At 36.9% G+C, this 27,025-nt stretch overlaps 1 protein-coding gene across 1 annotated transcript; it reads left to right on the top strand.

Moving 5' to 3' along the window:
• The first annotated feature begins 215 nt into the window (after positions 1-215).
• On the top strand, positions 216-27,025 carry cdh10a (cadherin 10, type 2a (T2-cadherin)). Its single transcript, XM_041968647.1, has 12 exons — positions 216-423; positions 5,568-5,906; positions 12,581-12,875; positions 15,310-15,429; positions 16,916-17,083; positions 17,253-17,434; positions 18,164-18,417; positions 19,315-19,451; positions 19,555-19,676; positions 20,047-20,155; positions 20,708-20,959; positions 26,223-27,025. The coding sequence occupies exons 2-12, from the start codon at positions 5,697-5,699 to the stop codon at positions 26,711-26,713; spliced, it is 2,340 nt and encodes a 779-aa protein (XP_041824581.1). The 5' UTR covers positions 216-423; positions 5,568-5,696; the 3' UTR covers positions 26,714-27,025.

The raw sequence follows: 27,025 nt of genomic DNA, 5'->3' as shown, positions 1-27,025 counted from the left end.
TGGCAGCCAATCAGGGGCAGAGTCGCCTTAGCTTCAGCCTCGGTGACATCCACCGCCAGAAGTGATGCACTGCTAGAGAAAGTGAGGGAGGAGGAGACAGAAAGAGAGAGACACGGAGGGAGTGAGAGGAGATGAGAGAAAGAAAGTGCAGAGGAGGAAAGGGGAGAGGAGCAAGAAAGCGGGGAGGAGAAATGGACCAAGGGAGGGAAGAGAGAAGCAAAGAGTGAGGGAGGGAAGCGGGAGACTCTCTGTTCCACAGACAGAGTCCCATACACATTCGCACCAGCTGTGCTGTTGTCAGTCCTGGAATGTAAGCACTGCCGTGAGGAGTCAGATTCTCCGCCGCTAAGCACTGCTAAGGAGTAGGAACACAGTACTGTGCACCCAATGACACAGATGGATGCTAAGCTGTGAAAACCAAAGGTAAGGGCTTTTTTTTCCTAATATTTTAGAGTAAATCTATATTTTTCTGGCTTCAGACTCCAAAGGGAATGAACTGCTCATTGTGCAGCCAAAGTAATGAAGCTATGATGACATATTAAACATAAGTACTGCAACTTAAAAAAAAAAAACTAAAAACAGCTACTAGAAAAATTTCAATTTGTGCATCAGTATTCAGGTTGATGCATATGTAAGGTGTAATTGACAATGACAGAAATGCCACATAGCAATGTCCAAGTATATTCTCAATTTTTTTTTTTTTTTTGATAAATTAGGCTTAATGTTTATTCGTCATCCATATGAGAACTGTATGACAGGATGGATGCAACTTTAAGGCGGGCGTTTTTGCTAATGATCATACTTAACTTTATCTCTCATTTCGCTACATCCAGATACTCAGTCTTGTGCACCCACGGATGTGTCCACATGCCTATGTGCATGCTCATGTGTGCGGCAGGTGTATGCACCTGTTTAAGTGGACACGTGCAGTATATACGACTTTCTGCAAGTGCGCACAAGCACTTTTCAAGCATCTAAGCCAAGCTGTGTGTGTATTAGTGTGCCTGCAGACAGGCAGTGAGGAAGAATCTTACTTGCAGTGTGCTACAGGCAGATTTGATGGAAAGGCGCTGTACCATTCATATCTCTAAAAACGCTTCAAGGTGTTTATCAGGGTGTTTGAGCACTACAAGACGAGAAGCCAACAGTGTTACGCTGTATGTACATGCACTCCAACGCACAAACTTAATCCAGACGCGACTCTCTATTTCTTGTTTTTTTTTTCGAGCTGCCTAGTCCTCAGTGAGCTGCCTTATTTACAGACGCCAAAGTGATATACTGGGGTTTAATGGCACGCTTCAGGTCATCAATGTAATGTCATTATTGTTTAGTGCAAATTAGCCATTAACATGCTCCTTGAAATATTGTCAGATGCGGAGTGACCTTTCAGCATTAAAATGAAAAGCGGTGGAAATCATTCTCCCACACAGATAAAGAGGCTCTCATAAGCATCAGCACAGCAGGTTTAAAGGTTCAAACATGAATATTTATTTGAAAAAAAAAAAAAAAACATTTTTTTGTGTGAGAACAGAAAAGACAGCAAAAGAAAAAAAGAAATATCAGTATATGAAAAGTAATGTTCATTTAAACTAATTTAAATCATCTAGCAGTGTGTATTTTTTTATTTTATTTTTTATTTTTTTGGTTTGGCTTCAATTTTAGCACAGACTTTATTATTACCCTGGTAAAATGCATAGACCCTCACAACAGCATAACTATATCGTTTTTTTTTTTTTCTTGAATAATACCTAGGTTAGATTTTTTATCCTTTTTATTTTCAACATTCCCTTTTGAAGAAAGAACCCCCCCTCAATCTCAGCATTCAACCCTTTTTCCTTTTTAACAAGGAAGTGTGCATTGTGTCACAAAATTGCTTTAAGGATTTCAAAACATGAGTAAAGCTTGCTGAGGTTTGCCAAAGACTGCAGCCACCAAAGGCCGACTTTGGAAGGCCTACGGCTCCACCAAGTGGAGGTTTGCACAGGTGCTTCATCTTGGTGCATCAACGCCCCTCTTGCTGGATTTATACTCTGTCCGTGCAAGTCTGTCAATACCAGCAGGCAATCACTGAAGCCACTCAAACTGCCAATCAAATAACACCGGCTTCTACACACACCTTACACACACAGTTAGTTTTTGTCAGAAAAAATGCTGAATTTATTCATCATTAACTGGCAAAACTAAGTACGTAAAGATGGCCAAGACTAATCCTGACAGTAGTTTCATGACCTTGTCAGCTTTCTGTGCATCTTTTCCAGAGAGTGCCTTTCTCTCTGCATGTATGCATGCAACTCACACAATGTATGCACTTGATGAATTCCTTCATCCCAAATCTAAAGACTAGAATTCAAATTGGGTTCGAAAGCCAGTAGTTTCAAACTAGGTCAGTATTTGTGAGAGTGGTAGGAGTTTTTTCAATAGTTGAAACTTAATTATGTTGCCAAACCCTTATGTAACACTGCATCTGTGAATGAATTAAGTGTGTATTTACCGTTATGGTTATGATCATATACAGTGTAATGTAAGAAGTACTGCAATCAATGCATTACATCATGAACAACCAGAACGAGCCAGGCTTTTTATGAACTTCTTATTGTTATATTATTTTTATAGATTAGGTCTCACTGAAATCTGTTTTCACTGGAATTTAATACTTTTATCAAAACATGGAAGAACCCCAGTAATATCCACCTTATATTGGCAGTACAAATAAGGTTTACAGTAAGATAAAATCCTAAAAGTCAATTTATAGTTTTAATAATCATTCATGTGAAGAGAAATATGAATTTATTATAGTCCCAAGACCTCTAAAGGGGGGGTTAAGCAACCTTCTGCATCATATTGTACCTGTGATTATTGTCCTAAATTCTAAGAATCCACAAAAGTGCTTAGTTGCAGAGCTCAGTTTAGTTTTTTTAGAGAAGCTGGCATGCTCAGTTTTGGGATGCATATGTATGAAAATTCATACTGAGCAATATGCAACGCTGTGCTTTTCGAGGAAGCATATCCTGATGAACAGCTCGTTTATATCTGATCAAAGATATTCTTATTCAGCAAAACAAGAATGTATAATTTGCAGATTAGAAAAATGGAGCAGAGCAGAGCTGTTGCCAGCCAGTATGTTGCCAAGATTAAGAATAACACCCCTAGACCAGCCTTAAAATCATATTTAACAATTTGATTCCTTAACATCTGTGTGTTTTAATGTCAAGCCATATAAGCAGCCAACTAGTTAATGTAATCATAAACAACTTTTTTTCTTTTTTCTTTAAAATACACCCCACTATTTAATAGGCTGAATAAGTTGAGATAACTCAGCTAGAGTCTATAAGATCTGGCATGGACTCAACATGCTCATTCATCCTTTAATGGAGTGTTTGGAAGATTTCTGCAAAGAAACATTGGCCTAATGCTTAATAAGCGCACCACATCAAAGATTAATATCCAGAATGCTATTAAAACTCAAGGACAGGCTGGAATGATAATTAGAAAATGCAATCACAAGCATCAGACTAGATTAATTGCAAGGCAGCGCTTCCTGATATCTGTAATGCATGTGTCACACTTATGTCACATTTCATACAAGAAAATAACTGTGAAAAACTTGGCACCAATCAGCAATTTACATCACTCTCTGGATTTTATTACATTGTCTGTTAGCATATAGTTGGTTTCATAAGGTCTATACGGATTAGTGAAAGTTTTAGGACAGTTTAACTAAATCTATGGTACCCAACATGTATTATATAACATGTTTATACAAAAATAACTTTAATTAACTCACTCAATATTATTGTGATCATGGTTATTATGTGAAAAGAAGTAAAGTTGATTAAAAAATTTAATTGAGTTAAACCGCCTGAAATACAAACAATAAAGATAATGAGTCATGTTTTACAGTGATATCTCATTAGCTACATATTTAGTTTTTAACATTGCAGTTATTTTTATTAGCCACTACACTTCAATCAGTGGATAGATAATACCATTTGTTCATAGATAGTAGAAGAGTCTTTGTTCATGCAACTTACTCCATTGACATAACAGACTATTTAAAAGCCCTCAACAAAAGGATGAGGAATTGACTTGCATGTGCCTTTACAACAGCATTCCCTGAGGTAAACAGCAAGTGCTTGTCAGGATAATACTTGTACTCTAGCTATTATATGGGAACCCTACTAAATTGGTTCTTTTAGAAAGAGAGGAAAGATTTATTAGGATTAACTTCTAAAAGACCATAAATTATGCATGCACACCCAAATTACCTATCAGGGCCAGTCCTGCTGGGGACACCGCCTTGGTGAAGAATTGTAGGAAGACTGCCAATAAAGCAAAGTAGCTCATCGGAAGCACAAAGCCTGACAGCTACCTGGGGATAATTTTTGGTGGTTTTGGCAATCACTTCATGCCTGTATAGATTTTCCTCTTTTAGAGAACATCATAACATCCTAGAGGGTGGAAAATCAATAAAATTTCCCAACAGAAATGGTTGCAAAAATTAACTGGAGCCAAAATCGTAAGGAAGTGTGAAAGGGGGATGATGGAAGAGATGTAAAAAAAAAAAAAAAAAAAAGAAGAAAACTTCCCTTTAGCAATACAATCTATTTCCACATGTTGGTGGATGTTGTTCTGTAGCTGTGCACAGTGAGTGTGAAGAAAGACATAAAAAACAGCAACTGCATTTGTAAAGGGGACGCTGGGGCTGTGTCTCATCCTCGTGTCAGAAGCACTCTGCTCCCAGAAACACATGTATTAAGCTTTTCAAACATGCTCAATGGCTTTGAAGCACATCCATTGCCTAATGCAACTAATAATTAGTGAAGTGCTGCTCACTCTAATTATACACGCATACTAAACTAAAATTACTAGCCTTTAAAAAGGTGGACGTTTCAACAAATAGATCCCAGGTAGGCTGTGAGGAATAACTAGAAATTAAATATGATTTTGATGAGATGTCAAAGGAATATTAAAAGTAAAATGGGACAAATGTAAAGTGTGTATCAATTGAAAAATGACTGCCTCTGAGATGAAAAGATGTTATGAAATTGTTTAATAATTTTTTTTTTACCCAAAAGTATTTTTGCCCCAATTTCCATTTTGTTACAAGTCTGTCTAATAAGTTATCATCAAAAAAAAAAAATAAATAAATGCATGTATTGTCCTTTTTGTCTAGTGAACATTTGACATTTTGTAGACTTCTAAACTGATTTTAAAACTTGTCACTTCATTAATTCTTGTCTCAGAATGACTACATTTAAATTCAACCTAATATCTACTGATCTTGGAAAAGCTCCTGCTTTTAAAACACTTTCATGCTAATCTTCCAAAGCAAAAAAGCACATGGAAATCATTCCCTTTCTGTGATTACATTTTTGCTTTAGCTGCTGCCCTCATAAAGCACAAACAGAAATAATTTATTTATATTCACAGTACTGCTGTGTTGTAATCTGCATGCTGTTGTTTTTGCATCACTCGTGTCTTCTACCATGCAAAGATTTTGAGAGATATGTAAAGTGCCATGAAGTGTCATGATATCCCCGTTTAACTGCAGTTTCCTCTCCACACAGATCTAAAGGACATCAATAAAGGAACACAATGTCTGTTCTGCTGACACTGCCTTCCAGTGTTCATCCTCTCAGAAGCTTTTCTCCATAATTCTGAAGTCATTCCAGACGATCCTCAGTTGATTGGATACCATGATAACCAATCAAGCTCTGCTCCTCCTGATGCTTTCTATCCTGTGGCCCAGTACTGCCCGTCCTTTCATGCCTGGGAATATTGGGAATCTGTTTGGGATGCCAGAGAGTGATGGGAAGGTTCTTCAGCGTTCCAAACGTGGATGGATGTGGAATCAATTCTTTCTGCTTGAGGAATATGCAGGAAATGACCATCAATATGTCGGCAAGGTAAGGCGTCCAAACACATTGCCTGCAGAGTAATTATAGAAGGTTTAGCTTGTTGAAGAAGTGTTAGATGTAATTGGCTGGAGATGGATGAGCTGCCAAATATCTGGCTGTTACAGGGATAGTTAACTGGAGCTATCAGATACACATGAGTGAAAACAAATGCTGTCTCATCTGCTTTCTAGAGTACTCTTAATCCACAGGGAAAATGTATTATTACAGTACTGTGCAAAAGTCTTGAACTACCACTCTTGTCTTTATTACACACAAACACACAATAACATAAATGGATATATTACACAAAAAACATAGTTAGCACCATTCTAGTGTGTTAAGGGTCAATACTGGTTGTGAGCACCGTCGTTCAATCTTTCTGGTAATGTCTCTGGACTTCTTGAATGGCATTTATAAGATCTTCTTTGGATGTTGGCAAAATTTTGCCAAGATAATCCAACAATACTTTAATGATACTGAGGTCCAGGCTCTGGGGAGGAGTCCCAGTCTTTGCTGTGGTATCTGTCGTGTACACACAGCACTGGTTCATTCCTTGAGTTTGGAACTTTATTTAAGATTGAACAAATTATAGGTCAATATTAAGTGGTTTAATAACAAAAAACATGTTCTGCTGAAAATGTTAAGTTACAACATCTGCACTAAAAATGAGAGGAAAAAAAGGAGAAAATATCCAAAGGAAAACTTTGAAACACTTTCAGACAGTCTGGAGAACTACTGCTGAGCAAAGTACAAAAAAATGGGTACTTTTACACTGTACTGTTGATCTAAATTCAAAGTATATATATTTTTTTCGTCATAATGGTGAGGATATGCTCATAAAACCTCACTGAGAAGTCAATATGAAATAATATAGCAAAATACAATCATACCAAAGTTTTGACAATGTCTTCATGAGTGAACATAAGTGTGACATTAATATTTAATTCACTGTATTCATAGAAGCGCTTCTAACAAATATTTAAGGCTTCAATTTTTAAGAAAAGGCTCAAACAAACAAATAAGTCCAAAATTTACTATTTCAATACCAGAAAATAGCCAGAATCAGACCAAATTTAAAAATGAAAGGAAAAAGAAAATACTGCTAGACACTCCTCTTCCAGAGAGTTTGCAACTTGGAGACAATGCAACACAGCCCTATTCAACCAGATCAGAGAAGTTCCTTTCAGCTCACCCGTGCTAGCACTATAAAGACAGGCGTGATGTGGAACGCTACAGTTATCAACTCGGAGGGAAATGAGGTGACTGTCGACAGCCAATTTTCTCAGAAGAAGCTCGCTTTCATCACACACCTCATTCTCTGGAGTAAACAAGTGTCTCGTGAAAGGTTGAGTAGGGGGGATATGACAACTTCTTTGCAAAAACCATCATCCTGATGTGGTTGAAAAGAAAGGAACGGCAAACAGTAAATGGAAAAGAGAGAAAGGGAGAAAGAAAAAGAAAACATATCCATCAAAAAGGCCAATGAAATTCACCTTTAGTGATATGTGATAAAGCAGCGCAGCAAATGCTAAGTATAAATGGGGCCATCCGGCGACACGTCAGTGACTGGTGAGATGTGGCTTTTTTCACCCCGACTCTTTGATGCTTTTTGGCACCCAACTTCTGTGGCATGACAGCAATCACATTCACCAGCTCCGCACGCTTCCTGTGTCCAATATCATTCACTATTAAACTGTCAGAAAAACATGAGGCTGTAATAAATTACTGGTGGGGGGGAATGGGGCACACACATGCTGCTGTTGCTTTACAGAAGAAGCTGTGGCGATGTGCATCACTAATCCCATCAGTTTAATTTTAGAGTTTTAGCAACAGTCTCTCTGGCAGGGAGGCAGAACAAGTTGTTGAAGAGATTCATGAATAAAAATCAAGTTTAAGTCCACATGAAATTAAACTCAACGTTTTAGTGTTATATGAGTTGAAGAAACATTGTGCTGTAGGCATTCTAATTTATGTTTTAAAGACTGTCGCTCAGAACATGGTGTGACGCCTCCTACAGTTGGCATACTCTAGTTTTGGCTCATGCCTCCATTTTCTGATCCCGCCAAAGCAGCTGGATTCCTGCAGTTCCTAAGAATCCATCTTACCAGGGTTAAACCTTTTCTTCTTTTTGTGTGTGTGAATTTTTTATTTATTTATTTATTTCTTCCAAAGGCAATTTTGCCATTCGTCGGTCCAATGACTGAAGTGTGATTGTGATGATAATAGATTAATGCTTCTGCAATACATATGGCATTATTTTTTCATGGTGCCTCACTGATATTACAAAGGACTTCCCAGATGGTTCCGAGTATGAATGGGAATCCACACAGATGTTTTTCCAGACATCTCCAGACATTTTTTTAAGAATATAGCCAATACTAGGTGAATTTGTCATTCATATAGTTTAAATAAATGTTTATTTAAAGATTGCCATTTCACAACAAAACTTATACCATTATAGTATAGAGATATAGTCCAATTTAATCAAAATATGAACAAGTTTACTGCAGTTCACTATACCTGTGTTCATATAATGCAAATCCATAAAAAGTCGCTAAGCAAAATAAAATGGATTGCTTGGAACATTTCTTTGACTAAATACCCCATCCTGAGCATGACAGAGGCAACACTAGAAACAAAAACTTTCTTTAAAACTAGGGTAAAACAAAGAAACATCCATTTATTAAAAATAAACTTCGCATTTGATAGTTATTCCATAATCTTTAAATGAGTATTTTTTCAAACAAATGTATTATAGGGTTAGTTTAATAGAATTTTTTTTTTTTATTTAATCCTACCCAACACTTAATTCAATGTTTTCAAATGGTATATATATATATATATATATATATATATATAATAATTATTATTATTATTATTATTATTATTAATAATAATAATAATAATAATAATAATATTAATATATATTGTTATTAATCAGCTATGATCAGCTCTAGTGGAGCATTTGACTGGACATTTTTGGAGGGTAGTGGACTTCCCAGCTTTAGTTATTTACTTTATTTATTTTTTATGTGAAGGTGAGTAAAGCGAATATTACTGCAATAGCAATTTTATGTTAAGTTTGAGGGATACTGTGATAGAAAACAAGTGCAACTAAAAATAATAACTCCACTAATCAATAAAATGATGGAGATAAACGAAAGGCAAACATATGGATGTTTATTTTGGTAATATGCAAAATAGCTATTTGTTTTCTGACCCAAAATTATACAGTAATGATTTAATTCACCCTGTGCAGAATTTAAAATTGTTTAGTCAGAGAGAACTGCATTGAGGAAGATGGTGGACTGAAGGATTTCAGACAGGCAGGCAACATAAAATAAAGAAGAAAAAAAAATGAAAGACAGGACTGATGCACACTGCAAAGCCATCATAGCCTTGATGGTCTTCCACATAAAGATTGCTTAAAATGGCCTTTGGGAGTGCACTATTCAAAATCCTGTTTATTTCACATTCAATCAAACCTCTTCAATCAGCCTATACACATTCACTGTCACTTGAGGTTGACTTCTTGATTATGGCAATGAAATTTGATGTAAAGAACAATCACACTCATGTGTAGGCTTTTGCTTAACTGAAAAGAAGAAGTGCACTTTTGCTCTTGAATAACTGCAGGTCACACCACTTATCACGGTGTTTAATAGACATACTGCTTTGAGGCTTAGCATACTGAACAGAGCTGACTAATACCTTACAGAATGGCAGAGACATGTGATTACATATTAAGTTTCTGAGAAAAACCGTAACACATGACCCACTCTTGTCCTATGCAAGTGCATAGGAAAAAGAGTTTAACAGAAAACCAAAACCTCATTTTAACTGACTATCACAGGGCCATTAGTGAGTGTGAGCACTCACCGTGTGCAGCTGTGGTGCCCTACTTCTTAAGCAGGGCTGTGAAGTGTGAACACTTGCAATGCTGAGCAATACAACTGCAAACTTTGGATTCAGGAGCACTGGAGTGGTGTGTTTGAAGTGAGCTAAATCCTATTACATTCTTGGTGCACTGCATTGTGTTGAACCTTGTAAACAAAATGTGCTGCCCTAAATTAAAATATTCAAGGTAGCTCACTTTGTTGTGCTAATATTTGAACAATAAAGAGCCTTGGGAATTTGCAAGGCCTTGTTCAATACCTCCATGCATAAATTTTGTGTAAGTAACGGAAAATATAAAGCACATTAGAGATACTGTAAGCTGCAACTTTAACCTGCATATTTCACATTAAAGTACAGTGCCCCAGTCATAAAGAATTGTAGCCAAGGTCTTAAAAGACGCATGCAGAGCGAAGAAAGAGTAATTATTCTGTATCCGTTCTGCACTCTATTTTGCTATCTCCTCTTTGCAGCACCAAGCAATGCTCACCAGCGACCTGACAAGAATTGCCAATGATTTTGCTGCTTTACTGACAATTCCTCAGTGTTTGTGGAAGGCGATTTAACTCATCAAGGCTCTCTTCTGTGCTGCTGTTGTAAGGCCTTGAAAAGGCTGTGTTTGTGCTGCTTGGCCTTGAAAGGCAAGACACTAAGTCTTTGCAAATATACCACGGTAGTGCTAACATCTTATTTTGCAAGAGCTGCGTGAAAACACTTTGCATCACACACATTGAAAGGATCAATGCCTCCCCCCCCCCCCCCCCCCCTCTCTCTCCAAAGTGTAGTAGCTGGTTTAGATTTATCCCTCATCTTAGATAACACAATACAATCATTTATTATGGTTTGTGCATTTTGAATAGATGTATTACATTGATTGCATTATTTATTTATTTTTGCTCCGAGACATCCAAGCTCAGCACCTCACCGATACACAAGATACAGGATACAAACCAGCTCTGTTATTTTTGCATGGCATATTATCTCATACTAGCACTGTTTACCTCTGCAATTTCTCCTTATTTGCTGCAAAACTCGGTCAGAAATCTATATGGCCAGGGGAAAAGTGTTTTTACCCTTATCATTAAGAGGGCAACAGTACACAGACATTCAATAATTGCTGTGCATGGTAAGGGCTTACGGGCTTCCATCTAGACTAAGGCAAATAAGAAAAAAATACAAGGTCCTGCAAACACTGTAAAATTCCTATTATCTTGCAGGGAGCTGTCTGCATAGGTATAGGCTCCTTTGAGGGCTTCTTGTTTGTTGCTTTTGTGTCTCAGATTCTGGTTTACGGGATTGCCAACCAAGACTGGGAAATATGGTAATGATCAGATTAAAGCTAGTGGAGGATATAATCAAAAGCTTAGGGGGAAAAAAAATGTAATTGTTATGGTCTGAAATTGTATTGACCTAATTAACACAGTGTTAGCACAGAAGCCTGTTTAAAAAGTGAAAGTCATTAGGGGGTTTCATAGTGAGTTGACCTATAGTCAGTGCATGCTACATAAACAAGTGCCCAAGCAACGAAAAGATGAGGAATTATGACATTTTTGAAGAAAGGAAATGCATTTATCCAATATATAACGCCCATCTGGATGCAAAAATTCATACAAACATTCTATGGCTTGCCTAAATTACTTCATCATTCACACATTCATAATCGATTGGAGTAGGAGCCTTCACATTCATAACGTGCCTTAAATCCTTGGTTCAGTGGCCTACAGCTACAGAGAGAGAATTCAAATTCACAAAGAATGGTGAACATTCAAGCTGACTGAGATGCCTCTTTAATAGACTTTCATAATGGAGTTCATTTGCATGAAAATCTTTTCAACTGTAATGCCAAATATTATGTATATAGCTCATTTGAACTTGACAGCATTTGTTTCCACATGCGTCCCCATTTTTGAATTTTTCCTGAGAAAGCTAGCTCTCTGGCAATTCATTTCAGATTTCCATTCAGTTGTACTGTTGACATCGCTTTTCCAACTGCAGGAAAAATAATTACTTCCCTCTCAGCATGCGGGCATTAATATTAATAAGTTATCGAGGTACATTCTGCGTCCCTAACTTCTTGTCATTTAGGCTCTAAATATATCCACTGACAGATCCAGCCCAGTAATGAGCTTGAATCAAGTGTCTGTCACAGCATGCCGCCATTACTCCTTTGTGACACTTCGAGGCACTTCAAGGTGATGGATAGGTCAGAGGTGACTAATTTTAGCAATTGTTGCTGTAGGTCAGATTTTCATCATTTTTCAAAGGCACAATCTGGAAGAAAAATCTAACTAATTTGACCAGGAGTAATGGTCTATGTCACACTTGACACTGTGGGTGCAAAGAGAGTGTTCTGTACAGAGACAAGGACAGATTCCTTTAGTGAGTGTGTGGTAAAATGTGGTGGAGATCTAGAGAAGATCTGAAAATCATTGGGGATCTAGAATTTCTTTGTAGAAAATTCTGAATTTTCTAAAGAAAATATTACTTGTTTAGAAAATTCTATCTGAAATCCTTCTTTCTTAGTATTGCCAACAAATTAAATTTTTAGCAGTAGGGTACCATGTTTGGTTACTGAGCTTTAAAAGAGAATTTCTACTTTTTTTATATATATATATAGTTGCCATTGGTTACAAGGAATAATGTACACCACAGCTTGAGTTGTTTGCTTTTTTGTCAGTACATGACAGTGAAGAACATGACAGAAACCCAATACAAAACAAGAGAAACAGCATAGAGGCCTGACAGTACGCTTTATTCCCATGTACTTAACAAATCTTTCTAATTTTCAGCTGCACTCCAACATGGACAAAGGAGATGGCACTGTGAAGTATGTTCTGACTGGAGACGGGGCAGGCACCCTGTTTCTGATCGATGAGAAGTCTGGAGATATCCACGCCACCAAAAGGCTGGACAGAGAAGAAAAAGCAATGTACACACTCCATGCAAAAGTTCTGAACAGGAACACTAATGCAGAGCTGGAGCCTGACACAGAATTCAACATAAAAATTCATGACATTAATGATAACGCACCAAAATTTGCAAAGGAAATCTACTTCGCCAGCGTTCCTGAAATGTCTGAAGTTGGTAAGTTCAGGCTTTGGTTTCAACTAAAAACTGAGTTAGTTGGTTTGTTCGTCATTTAATAAAACATATCTGGTTAATATTATTTTAAATCATTTTACAAAGAGGCAAAAAAAAGAAAGAAATCCAAAACATCACAACAAAAACCGAAAGACAAATGCAAATATTTTCAAAAAATCATAACAGTTTTCTTTTTTTTTGTTGTTTATTTTGCCTTTTTCTTGTCCAAAACATTGATGTATTTTTTGTACTTTTTTGTTTGTTTGGTTTTTATTTTGATGTTTATTGAATTGAGCTGATTTTTTAAATTTAGTTTTGCTCATTTTATATAGTTATTATTATTTTTATTTGTATTTTCTTAATTCTTCTTTTTACCATAAAGCATTTTAGTCGACAATGAATTATTGTGGTTTCTATGACAACAAACTTGCAATTAACCCTTGGAAGTGTTTACATTTTATTTTGTAAGAGATGTGTGAAACAAAGTTTCTAGTGATTTTTTCTTTGTTTGTTTTCGTATGACGTGCTTGCCATTATGTTGAGGTTTGGTTGTAATTGTTGCCAACATAATATTTTTGTTATTATGGCCAAATTTAAAATTTGATAAAGAAGCAATTAATGGTTTTTGTTTGTTTGTTTTACACATTTAATCTCTGAACTTTTTTTAGCAGTCATTTTCTTTAAAAAAAGACACCTAAATTTTACGGGGAAATGAATGTATTTTTATGTAATAACTTATTTATTTAGCAACATGTAGCAAAATACTTTTTACCACTGTAATTGCGAGCAGACTGGTCTAACTTGTCACTTCAGTAGTTCAAAGTTGTTTTTATACCATGACTGTTATTTGTTTGGTCAGACTCATTGGGCATTCATAACAAGTATTGCCATTTGCCATTTTTAATAGGCAATAGAAATATTGAAAGGTTAGATTGTCAATCTTTCCAATTAAGTATTTGCTTCATTGCACTTCATTCAATTCAAGTAATATAAATAAATCAGTAGGCATGCATATAAACAAAGCCTATGAAAATAAAGCATTCAAGTTGAAATCAACCCTCAATTATGCAACCACAAATTAATACACGGGAGCAATCAAGGGTAAATCAAAACCCAATTGCCTATATGCCAAATAATAGTCAATTTGGAATTCATAATACGGTGTCCTTAGATTTCCCAGCTGCATGGACTCAGTAAAGAGGTGGGTCAGGGTCACGGATACTCATCTCTGGACTAATAAACTGCCTCACATGTTCAAACTGAACACATTGCTTTATCAAGCCATCCAGCCATGAAAAATCAGCATCAACCCCTTTATACTATCAGTACTGGGACTAAGTGGGACAGATGTTCAAGGATTCATTAGTATGCACGGAGCCAGTCAGACCCGACCAGGACACAGCAGAGGTCTCCTGAATGCCAAGGACAGTATTTCCAATGTGGCATTACTGAAACGCTTGGGTGGATAAAGCTGGGCTTAATATGGAAGTGATTTCAATGACAGGATATCTGAGAGGATCTAAGCTTTTTCTGAGCTCAGATGTTCATTCATTTTACTTTTTCAGACACAAATGACATATCTTCAAGCACTTATCACTACAAGGCATCTGTATTATGCATAACTGCATAATGTGCAATGCATGCGTGTTGGTGTCTGTAAAAGGTGAGGCTGTTTTATACGGATCACACATTTTCCAAAAAGAGACTGCTGGTTCAAAGTTAACAAAAAAAGTATGAATCTGTGTCTAATGTAGCGATGATCAAGAGCTTGAAAACGTTAAAATGTCAAAAAAAAAAAAAAAAAAAACTCAATACTTATCTTTACTTTGGTAGAAGTCTTCTTTACTCTTCCAGTTTAAAAATCTAAATCTAACCTTTGGGAATAAACAGACATGTTACATGCATTAACATTACTTTGTGGCAATGACAGATGATGTGACAGACCAACCACAGCCCAGTGACACATCATCAAAAGAGAGAGAGAGAAAAAAAAAAAAAAACAACAAAGAAGAAAAAAAATCTATTTAGACAAAGCAATAACTGTCACTGAATAGCTAGAACAAAACAAGCCACAGACTGCAAGTGTACCATTTTCATTTACATATTTCAGCCTCATGCTGGAGCTACCTCGGCATCTTTTTTTTCTTTCTTCCTCTTTTTTTTAGGCTTGCTAATTTGATTTACTTCAGTAGCCTCAGGTTTCACATGAAAGTTAGAGATTAGTCACTGGCTACCGGTTAAAAACATGAGTAACATCGGAGCACTGCTGGTTTTATAAGCTGTCTGTTTGAGCTACTGCTAAAAACTGCTCTTAGGCTTGCAGCCAACCCATGCAAATTGAAAGTAAACAAAAATATGTTGACTCAGTTTCTTGATCATGACTTGGACTGAGTATCACAGTCAATTAAATTTGACTTTGCATGTTTTTCTTTTGCAGGTACGTCTGTTGTCACAGTAACTGCCACTGATGCTGATGATCAAACGTATGGGAACAGTGCCAAGCTTGTTTATAGCATCCTACAGGGACAACCTTATTTCTCTGTGGATTCTGAAAATGGTAAGCCAAACTCAGCAGGATCCCTTAGATGGTGTTTTTATTGTTATGCAAACAGATCTTTTGAAATGAAAACTAAATTAAATTATCAGATATTTAGCACTTTTCATCTTAATTAAGTCAGTATGATTTCATTTAAAGAACATATCAATAGACTGGTTACTTGCTTACAAAGATTACATGAGCACACATTATGGAGACAAAGCTGCAGTTCAGAGGTTCAACATGCTAATAAGTCCTGTAAATAAACATGCATTTACTGTTCTTCAATTCATCAATAATAAAATAACTAAATTTCTAGACACCATTTTACTATTGATAATAAGATACTCTTGAACATCAAAATTCAACCTCACAATATATCTGAATGATAATACCTGGATTTTATAGTTCACCATTTTTATGTTAGGCTGGACCTAATTAATTAGCCTGTATTGTTATTTATCAGTATTGTTTAGTCGTGCAAACTTGCAATAAAACCGGCTGAGAAATGATGAGTTTCTGAGCTCATTCTTGACAACAAATGGTTGGACATATCTGATCATGCACATCCTGTAATTAAGCCCAGAGTTTTCACACAGAAAAAAAAAATGTAGAAATTCTCTGTGATGTTACAGGAGATAAAATCTAATCTGACACAGGATCAGGTTTTTTTTGCATTTGAAGACACAAAGTCAACCCCGTGGAGAATGCTGCCGTTGGGATTTGTGACACAATCCCCAAGTTGATTAAAATTATCCATCGTATATTGTCAAGTGGTGCATTTTACCACTTTTTCATCTGTTCCAAAAATACTATAATTCCCCTGTTTGCACACATACCTGATGACATTACACAGAAACCTTCTATAGGATGTGTTAAATATGCAAAACCCTTGTTAACTTTTTGGGTTAAGGAAGAGTTCCATGTTTAAAATTTCTGTGATGGTTGTAATCCTAAAACATATATTTAAATAGTAATAATAATAATATTTATAATAATAATAATAATAATAATAATCCAGTATGTACTTATTAAAATGATGTTAATTGGCTTTTCCAGTTATTTTATCCATTAGTCACAAAAGCTTTAAACTAAAACATGTTTCATTTCAAACCTGTCATTAGCATTTTTGATACAAATCATCTACAACTAGACATATCGGATATTTGGGGTAATGAGTTCATTTGTAGTCTTACCAAGAGATACAACTGAAAGGGGGATCAATGCCAATTCCATTTGTAAGCATTTACTGCTACGGAGAAGTATTTATCTCATAATAAAAATTCAATAGCTACAAACTGTTTTATAGAACTTTAATCTAAGTAATGTGATTTTTAAAAAAGGAAATAACTATTATATAAGAACTTTAAAAAAGCTGGGTCTACTGTGTGAAATGGGAAATATCTAGAAACAATAACCTTACCTTTAACCGTTGAAACCAAACAGAACTACAACTTGCATGCAGTATAAAAATGCAGCAATGTGGATAATTGTGATTTTCTTTCAGGCACCATTAAGACAGCCCTCCCTGGCATGGACAGGGAAGTCAAGGAAAACTACCAGGTTGTGATCCAGGCTAAAGACATGGCTGGGCAGATGGGAGGGCTCTCAGGGACCACAACAGTCAGCATCACCCTGTCTGATGTCAACGACAGCCCGCCACGCTTTGCAAACCGTAGGAAACCCCTTCTCATCATAACCGTATTGATTTTTAATAACCTTTTAAACAATGAAGAGCACTTGTCAGCACCTTCCGAAAGAAAAATCCTTTACACGTACTAATTATAGAAAACTCACTGGCAGGTGAGTCTGATATAATTTGCTTCATTCACTGTCGTGTTTAGATTCCTTTCGGGTGAATGCTGTGGAGTCAACAGAGATTGGTGGCGCCATTGGCCGCATCAAGGCTGATGATCCAGATGTGGGCCATAATGCTGAGATGGAGTACAGCATAGTTGGTGGTCATGACACATTCAATATCATCACTGACCAAACTACACAAGAGGGAGTCATCGTAATTAAAAAAGTATGCCAAGTGCTTGACAGTATTATTTTATGTGTATTTCAGCATACTGTGTAGTTTGCATTCAGTATCAAACACAACTTAAGTTAGCATTCATGTATTTAGTAGATGATTGAAGTGACAGTGCAACCAGACATCACACTTCTTGCGGTGATATGTTTAGAAACAGTAATTATCTGCTCTCCTGTCTTTGACAGATTCCCAACAACACCAAAAGTCATTTCCAGTAAAAACCGTAATATTGGTGTTTCTACATCTTTGTTTCCTTTACTGACTTTAAACCAAAGCCAAATGCATTGCATATTTTAATTTAAATCGAACTCCAACTGCCCTTTGATCTTCTCTTCATATGTAAAATCTCTACCCTTACTGTAATATAAAAGATATTAAACCAGTAGGAAGACAGAACAGCAAAGTTTTAGATCAGGAAATGCCCCCTAAAAACATTTATTCTTGCAAGAAAGATATGACAGAATTTATTTTTGAACTGCAGTGTAAAATCAGATACCATAAGCCTGTAAAATGAATAATATAAAAGAGTCTTTTGCAAGGAACTCTTTTTAGTTTTCCCTTAAGATCTTCAACATCAGTATTCCTGACTTGGATTTACAACTCCGAATTTAGAGAATGAATGATAAAGGCAGACAAATGAAATGCATAGCAAAATCCTAGAGGCGTTCTGTTATTATGGAAAAGTCTACAGCTTTCCCTCTGATGCTCTTTCATCTTTAGGCACTGGATTATGAAAGTAAGAGGGACTACGAGTTCAGAGTGGAGGTGAAAAACACCTACTTAGATGCAAGGTTCATCCATGGTTTGCAATTCAAGGACTACGCCACGGTCAAGGTAACGGTGGAGGATGTAGATGAAGCCCCTGTTTTCTCCAGGAACCCTTACATCATTGAGGTGCATGAGGACACGGCTGCTGGCAGCTTCGTCGGCGTGGTGTCTGCCAGGGATCCCGATGCTGACAGCAAGCCAGTCAAGTATGTTACAAGAGACAAGGAGACGTGTTTGGACCTTTAACTGAGCTGGTTCTACTCTCTAATTTCCTTTTGAATAAAGTAATTACTATATAGTAAACTTACAAACAAGTCAATTGCCTTTAAAGCAAATATTTCCCCAAGAACAAAGTGGGTGTTATGCGTTATTCTAGTAATGTGATTGTTTCAGAACTCATTGGCCCAGCTTTAATGGACTGGGCTAAATCAATATAAATACAAATACACCATGGTAGATATACAAAGTCTCCTCTTATCAGTTTTGTAAAGTGATGATAAAAATGTGCGCACCCAGTTTAATCTAATCCATCAGCCCAGCCACGTGTCAGAGTGAAAGAGGAAAGAAAAGAATATTATTCATGAATCCCTGCTGGTGATTTCCCAGTGGAAGATGGCGGTGGTCCTGTGAAGTGAATACAGACACTGTTTATTTCCCAGAATTATGTAAGCCCTCTGTGGCTCTGCACAAAGTCAAAGAGTCTAATTTGATGTATCGATTCACACAGCTCAGAGCCCCCATTCCACACATATGGCGCCTGCCTGTCCCTGACACAGAGATATGCCACTCTCGGCCCATGCCACATGGCGTGTTGTGTTGCATATTCAAATTTCAGCTCAACGCGAGAGGTGACTATGATAAATGAGTAGGCTCCAGTAAAGAAGCAGCAGGTTTTGACAAAGGAGAGTATGGAATACATTTTTCTTTCAGAAACAATGACAGATGAACTTAAAAAAAAAAAAAAAAAAAAAAGTTTTCATTTTAACTGTTCCAAAAGAAAATATTTTTCACTTTATTGTTCAACAAACAGTGGCTCCTAATGTGCTCTGCAATGTGTCATATGAATGTATGGGCTTTAATGCCAACCTGTGTTGTTCCTGCAGATACTCCATTGATCGACACACAGATCTTGAGAGGCTGTTTAATATCGATTCTGTGAATGGGACAATCACAACACTGAAAGCTCTGGACAGAGAAATGTCCAAATGGCACAATATCTCTGTGGTGGCCACCGAAATAAGTAACTGACGTTTCAGTACTTTTTTACTGTTTTGTCTTTATAGCAATGTATGATCAGAGCACATTCTTATGGAAGCAATAATCCTACATTTATTTGTTTTTAGATAATCCTCGTCAGACAACTCGAGTGCCTGTTTTCATTAAGGTGTTGGATGTCAACGACAACGCGCCTGAGTTTGCGATGTCCTACGACACATTTGTCTGCGAGAATGTCAAAGCAGGACAGGTACATGAAATTCATGCCGTCATGTGCAAAACATATCAGAAGGATTTACTTAGACAAACAGTTATGTAAACGCAAGGTCACACAGTCGTAGTGTTCACAGATATTTCTATAGCAATGTAATTATTCATATATCTGCAAGGTGATGCACATGGATGAAATGTTTCAATGCAAAGTTATAAAAGTACACAGTGAACACAAAGTGTAATAATCAGAATCTCTAGGAGAGATCTATAAAATGCACTCCTGTCTCATAAAAGCTTTATTTACCCTGATTAATAGTGGATCAGTTCAGTTTTATGTCACATTTTCCAGCTAGTAGAAGTTAATTGTTTATATGCCTAACCTTTCAATTTTGTTGTACTTTTTGCAGCTGATCCAGACAATAAGCGCTGTTGACACGGATGAACCCCTAGTTGGACACAAGTTTGTCTTTAGTATAAGTGCCACCAACCCAAATTTTACTATTGTGGACAAAGAAGGTAAGATCTAATGTAAAAATGCCAACCAAAATGTTATCAGAAATCTTATGAACTAAAAGCCATATGTAATTAATATTTACTGATCAGTCCAAAAAGATGTGATGGTCAAAAGACAGCATGGCCTTTTTTTTTTTTCTTTCTGTTTGATTGAGTTGGATTCAACTTATCTATTTATCCCCTTTATAGTCTCAGATCATTTATTTTAGCTGTAGTAGTAAATCACTACAATAGTCCTGATCGAGACAAAAACAACCAGTCTGTATGGATTTTTAAGAAACAAAATAGACATATTAGTTCTACATATTTGTCTGCATTTTTTGTGTCTGTTTTTTAAATGCTACTTAGCAATAAGGGGTTATTACCAATATAATTATTGTTTGTTTAACTGCTAGTTAGACCACTAAATAACTGCAAATATTCAAGCAAGGTTATTACAAGCCATCTAAACATTAAAGAGGAGGAAGGAAATAACGATTACGATTCTATCAGAGAATTTAACTAACCAAATCGTTACGTTATTGACAAGATTTGCCCATCCACATCTTTCTGCAGATAACACTGCCAATATCCTGACGAGGAGGGGAGGGTTCAGCCGGCGTGAGATGAGCTTGTACTTCCTGCCTGTAGTGATCTCGGACAATGACTACCCCATCCAGAGCAGCACCAGTACACTGATTGTGCGTGTATGTGCTTGTGACAGCCGTGGAAACATGCAGTCATGCAGCCCAGAGGTGCTGCCCTTCTCAGATGGCCTCACAACTGGAGCTCTGGTGGCCATTCTGCTCTGTGTCATCATTCTTCTCAGTAAGTCCCTCATGAATCAGCATGTGTATGCATGCCTCTGAACATGTGTACATAAACCCTGTAGTCATTCTTGTGATGATTTTTTTTGCTTACTCTGAGGTCTTAGTTCATTTGTAGAGTCTAGTTTCTACTTTTAAGATGTTTTTGGACTGAATGATCTTTTCATTGGCAACTGTATTTAAGGGTTGTGTCCCTGACCCCATTCACAAAGGGAATAAGCTGCTAAACAAATCATCCATAAGCTGGTTTCCCAGGATGAAGTAAAAAATATATTTTAGGGTAAGACCTGAAATGCTGAAGTTTTGGATCTTATTGAGGCTTTTCTTTGTTAGCAATCTCCTGTTTATATCCTGCAATAACTTTTAAATTAGTCATTTTTGAATTGTACCTCTGGCAAAAAACAAATAAATATAATAAAAAAAATCAGAACTTGCATTTTGGCCCAGACCAGCCCATATACATTTATGTACACCACATCTTTTTGTGCCCCTATGCACTCCCTTAAATGCAAATATCAATGGTGCAGCTCCTTAAAACCACCAAGGCCATGCAGTGAGTTAGCAGGAATCAGAGTGCAAACATGTTGAATACTTCCAATATTGTAATTTGTTAATAAAATATAAATCTATACTCCATTACAGTGATTTATAATAGAGAAGTATTTTCTAGTTTGTGTTTGATGAGAAAGAAAATAGAAATAACAGACAGGATAAATCGGGACAAAGTGTAGAAACAGTATCTCTGTGTCTACTGCCTGCTCTTCTCTCCTGGACATGTTATCTTAACCAAGTTCAACTAAAGACAGAATGGAGATTTTTAAACAGAATGATTCAGTCAGGTCTAGAATTATTGGATTATTTGGTAAAGATACAAAGACTGTTAACATATGGACTCATGTGTAGTCTAAATAATAATAAAAAAAATCTTAAAACATGTTTTGTTTCTGTATATTATCTATTAACACCTACTCAGAGGCTGCTTCTAACACATTTTAACCCAAAAGTATCTGACTATCAGCCCACAACCAATAAACAGGCTAATAAAGAAAGCAAGAAAGCTGCTGACTCACTGTTAATGTTGATGAATTATAGTTAAAAAATAATATTCTCACTTTCAATAAGATGATTTCGTTCATGACGACAAAGAACTACAATTAAGATCTGCTGCTTTAACCAGTGAGCACAGTTAACCAGTGAACATAACCAGATAACCTGCTGTTCTCCTGTTGGAAACACTAATGCCATCAAGTAATACCATATATGGAATAAAATAGCTGTTTCTATTGACATGTCATCACTTCATCATAACTTTGCAAACAGCTAGTGAGTTCACCACTAACTGGCTCATATGGCTCAGACTTACTGGGTTTAATCAAAACAAAACTTCAGAGATGTGAAAGCACTCCAGTTACCACAGCTTCTACCATCATCATCATCATCCACTGCAGCTAATAAAGGTCCTGCTGTAGCAAACACACCAATCATGTTTAGCCATTTGGAAGCGTCTTTGTATTTATTTATTTCTAAATTGTACAGTTTCTCTGAGGGTCCTCTCCATTTTCTCTCCTCGGTTCTTACAGGTAGCTGCATCCACTGGCACAGAGTCAGAAGAAGTTTAAAGCATCTGATTGGTTCAGCTTGGTGTCAGTTAAGAACAGAACCAATGAGCTGCAGATCAATGTGTTTCATTGGCCAGTGGTCAGGAAAAAAAAGTTTTGTGCTGTCTATTTAAATGAATAATTACTCAGGCATACAGAGGCATCACTCAGGCAAGGACCATAACGAAAGGGGGCGGTGCTTAGAAATTTCAGTATGCCGACATAAACTGTGTCGACATGTTATAAGAATATCTCTATTTTATATGCCAACATTATAAACCAGGGCCATTTGACCATCCATAATTAAATCAGGAGAACATAATAGAATTCTTAAAGCATACAAACTAATGATAACCAAGTCAAATCAGGTGTCCATATACTTCCTGAAGGCAGGGAGACAAAGATCATATAAAAGATGGTATTTCATCAGCTCTATGTGACTTCTAGACATAAGCATTATGGTCAAGATTTCCAAACAATAAATTAAAATGATTTTGAGGTTCTGAACTAATTGCTTAGCAATCCACAAAATCCAAGCCTTTCTTCTTTTCTTTTTCCTTTTTGTTCAACTTGCCACCCATTGGGATTTGAGACCCCACATTCAGCATGTTGATCATTAACAAACCTTTGATGGAATACACTAGACTCTAGTGACAAGAGGTCTGCACAATAACAGTTGGCTAATGACCAATTTGGTAATCACAAAAGCACAATTGTGTTTAGAATTGTGCTAAACAAGGGAAAGCTATGGATACTGTTCTTTTTTGTTTTTTGCATGTTAGCATTCACAAACATGCTAATCAATCCTACCCTCATGGGCCTTCTGTTTTATCCTACAACATAAAAAATATGAAAAAATAAACAAATAAAAATAAATAAATAAATAATAGAAAGAAAAACTATGCACGGGATAATGGCTATGATTGGATAATTACTTTTCAGGCAAATACATGCAAATGGTTAGTACTTTGAAATTAATGGAGATGTTGCAACATCCTGAAACAGATCTTTTTCACAAACCATCTTTTCAGTGACAAACTCCAGAAATGCACCTCTTTAGTTACATCTCCCTTCATTACTAAGAAAATCCTCATCAGAATCATCATCAGAATCAGCTGCTCTTTGTTTATTTAACATAAAATAGTGAAAATTTAGAATAGGTGGTAATCTCTCTCTGGTTATACTGAAGTAGTATGAATCCACAAGGATTGGAGTGATTTTTCCTTCTTTTTTGTTTTCACATCCATCATGCTACAGCCAATAAAGGGTACAAAAGTCAATAACATGAACCACAGTGACCTGGCTTGCTCAAGCAAATGCTGCCGAGTACCCACATGGAGGGAAATAGAGGGGGAAAATGGTACATCTCTGCCATAACAAAGTCTATCACTCGAAAAAGGACATCGATTAATAGTTTGGACTCCCATCTTACTGCAGTCAATAAAATGTTTCTATAAAAAAAGTCCTTCTGCTAGTTGTCTCCCTGCAGCAGTTTGGTATCTCAATGCATTAACACTATCATTACCACAACATTAAGCATTTGGATCCACAGGCATGTCCAGTCTCATAGTACTGATAATCAGTGGCTTAAGAATGAATACCAAATAGTGAATATTTATAATGACTTTTAAAAAAAAAGAAAATAAATTTCAAAATTTGAAAAAGAAAAAAAAAAGTTGAATCATAGATGTGTCTAATGAAAACCCTTTTAGCAAAAACATGCATTTGCCACAAATGGCCCATGTAAGTCAGTTTAGATTGGCAATCATCCACTTTAATTGAAAGATTTTTTATTTCTATTTATTTTTATTTTTTGTTGTTACCTTTACTCACTGAAAACAGTAACTCTATATTTGTTGTTAGCTGGTTCTGTTCTGTTCTTTCATCTTCAAGCTGGACATGCTCAGCCGACTGATGCTTACACAGTTGGACTTTTTTCTACTCAGAAGGGCCTTTAAGAAAGAGACAATTTTGAATAAAGCCATCATTAAAAAAAAAAAAAACACTGTGCTTTGAGTGAATAGTGAATGTTTGATTTTTACAAAGCATCATTTTTGCATCAGACAATTATCAACATTCTCTCAAACGCAGACTGAGTTTCTCTGAATCATTGCACGGTCAATATTTCCTGAAGCTGAGTAGTTGAGTCCATCAGGAGTGTTAGATAGAAGTAAGCTATCCAGCAAGACTGTGTTTGTGCTTTTTAACTCAAAATGGTATTGTGGAATCACTGATCATTGGCAAAATAAGATAATTTGCAACCATGTGTAAAACCACAGAGTAAAAATCACTCTGAAATGAATAATAAGAAAAAGAAAACTCAGTCAGTGATAAAGCAGGCCCCTTTTATGAAATACCTGTCAATATGGTTTTTAGGCCTCTTTATAGACACAACAGTACATCTCTTACTCTTAACATGAGTTTGAGTTTCCCTGAGAAAGTAGGTTGCTTGTCCCCTCCTAACGAGCTAAAGCAGCACCACTGCCCCCCTCAGGATCTGATGTAGTATGTAATGCCATACAGAGATCAAGAACTACAGCGTCTATCATTTTATCTGGAAAAAGGCAGAAACATGGGGCCAATGGTGAAGAGCATATCAATAAGTGATGGCTTTGTTCTTGTCATTGAATATTAGCTTGCATGGACAAGTATACCACATGGCAGGATGATTTTAGACTTACTAAATACTGTGAAAGGAAAATCCCATGATAATTATTGAAGGGAATACAGTAAGAACAATAGATAAACAAAACTGCACTTTTACGTTCAGGCATAAATGAGTGTGTTATTCTAAATATACAATTCTGTGTCTAGCAATAGGCAGATCCCCACAACACATCAAGTGAACTGAAGATTAATCTTATTGCCCTTCTCCTCAGCAAAATATCATGACATCTGCTCATTATCTGAAGCTTTTCGCGCTTGAAACCCCTGACAGACTGTCTCATTCACCTCTGTTTGACTGTGATAGGCAGGCACTGAGCTGGAATAGCTTGCCATATCTGGTCCTTCTCATTGCAGGCCTCTTTGCTCTCCAAAATCATGCAGTGGTCACTCGAAAATGATTCTAAATAATTCCTTTTAACGGCCATCACCAAATGTATCTAAACCCATGCTGAAGGCATTGCAATTAGCACCGAGGTGGGAGGCAGGTAGACATCTTCTGTGCCTGCTGTGATGACAAAAACAGGAGAGGAAGCAAGAGGGGAAGTGAAGTGAAATCAGGATTTCTGCTTGTGCTAAATAAAGTGAGAAGTTGCCTCCTTTTTTTTGTATATATAAAGAATTATGGGTTTATTTAAAACTTGCTACCACATTGTGTCACTCTAAGAATATGCTCACTCTGCACTCTCTGATAGTTTTTTACCCTCTGAGATGAGATATGAGGATGCTTGTCGAAGAGTATCAAAACGGATCCTTCAACCACCATGCATTTTATAAAGTGAATGTGCCATTCAGCGGAAAATGGAAGAAAAACCTTTTTTCACTGATTCTTTAATAATAGAAGGTGAATGCCTAAGGCAGAGTTAGGGATTTGTTACTGGTAGCAAATGTGCCTCCCCTCTGTGCTTTTGCCCCCCCCTCTCCCAATGCATGACACATGTTAAGAAGCACATATCTGATGCTGCGATTTTCCTCTCTGCTTTTCCTACTGCTTCTGTGCAGTGATCGTGGTGCTGTTTGCTGCCCTGAGGAGACAGAGGAAGAAGGAGCCTCTGATCATCTCCAAAGAGGATGTCAGAGACAACGTTGTCAGTTACAATGATGAAGGAGGAGGAGAGGAGGACACTCAGGCCTTTGATATTGGCACACTGCGCAACCCAGAGGTGATGGATGCTAACAAGCTACGCAGGGACATCATACCCGAAATGCTGTTTCCTTTTCGGAGAACATCACCAATAAAGGATAACACGGATGTAAGAGACTTCATAAATGGGAGACTTCAGGAGAACGATTCAGACCCCACTGCACCCCCTTATGACTCCCTTGCTACGTATGCTTATGAGGGCAGTGGTTCATTGGCAGAATCTCTTAGTTCACTGGAGTCTGCTGCCACAGAGGGGGACCAGGATTATGATTACCTCAGCAACTGGGGACCACAATTTAAAAAATTGGCAGAGATGTACATAGGGAGGAGTCCTGACAGAGAGACCTAGAAAAAGCCATTAGTCTCTCTTTTCCAAACTCTTTTTAATGTCTGTTTAGCTAGCTAGCTAGTCAGACAGCTGTTTGTCTGGTTAGTTAGCTAGCCAGCTAGTTGACTGTCTGTCTACCTACCTATCTATCAAGCTGTCTGTTTAGTTTGCTAGCTGGCTCGCCAGCAACTGGTTGTCTATTTGACTCACGTACAAATGTGGGTGTACATGCACAAGCACTCAGACAAAGATCTCTGCCCTGCCATCCACATGTGGATGCTGAAATAGAAACCCAGACTTGAACTGAGCTGATCTTTTTTTTTCTCATAAATA

The sequence above is a fragment of the Melanotaenia boesemani genome, chromosome 18 (genome assembly GCF_017639745.1).
Source record: "Melanotaenia boesemani isolate fMelBoe1 chromosome 18, fMelBoe1.pri, whole genome shotgun sequence".
Classification (NCBI taxonomy): Eukaryota; Metazoa; Chordata; class Actinopteri; order Atheriniformes; family Melanotaeniidae; genus Melanotaenia; species Melanotaenia boesemani.
This window is presented reverse-complemented; position numbering and strand designations above follow the sequence as displayed.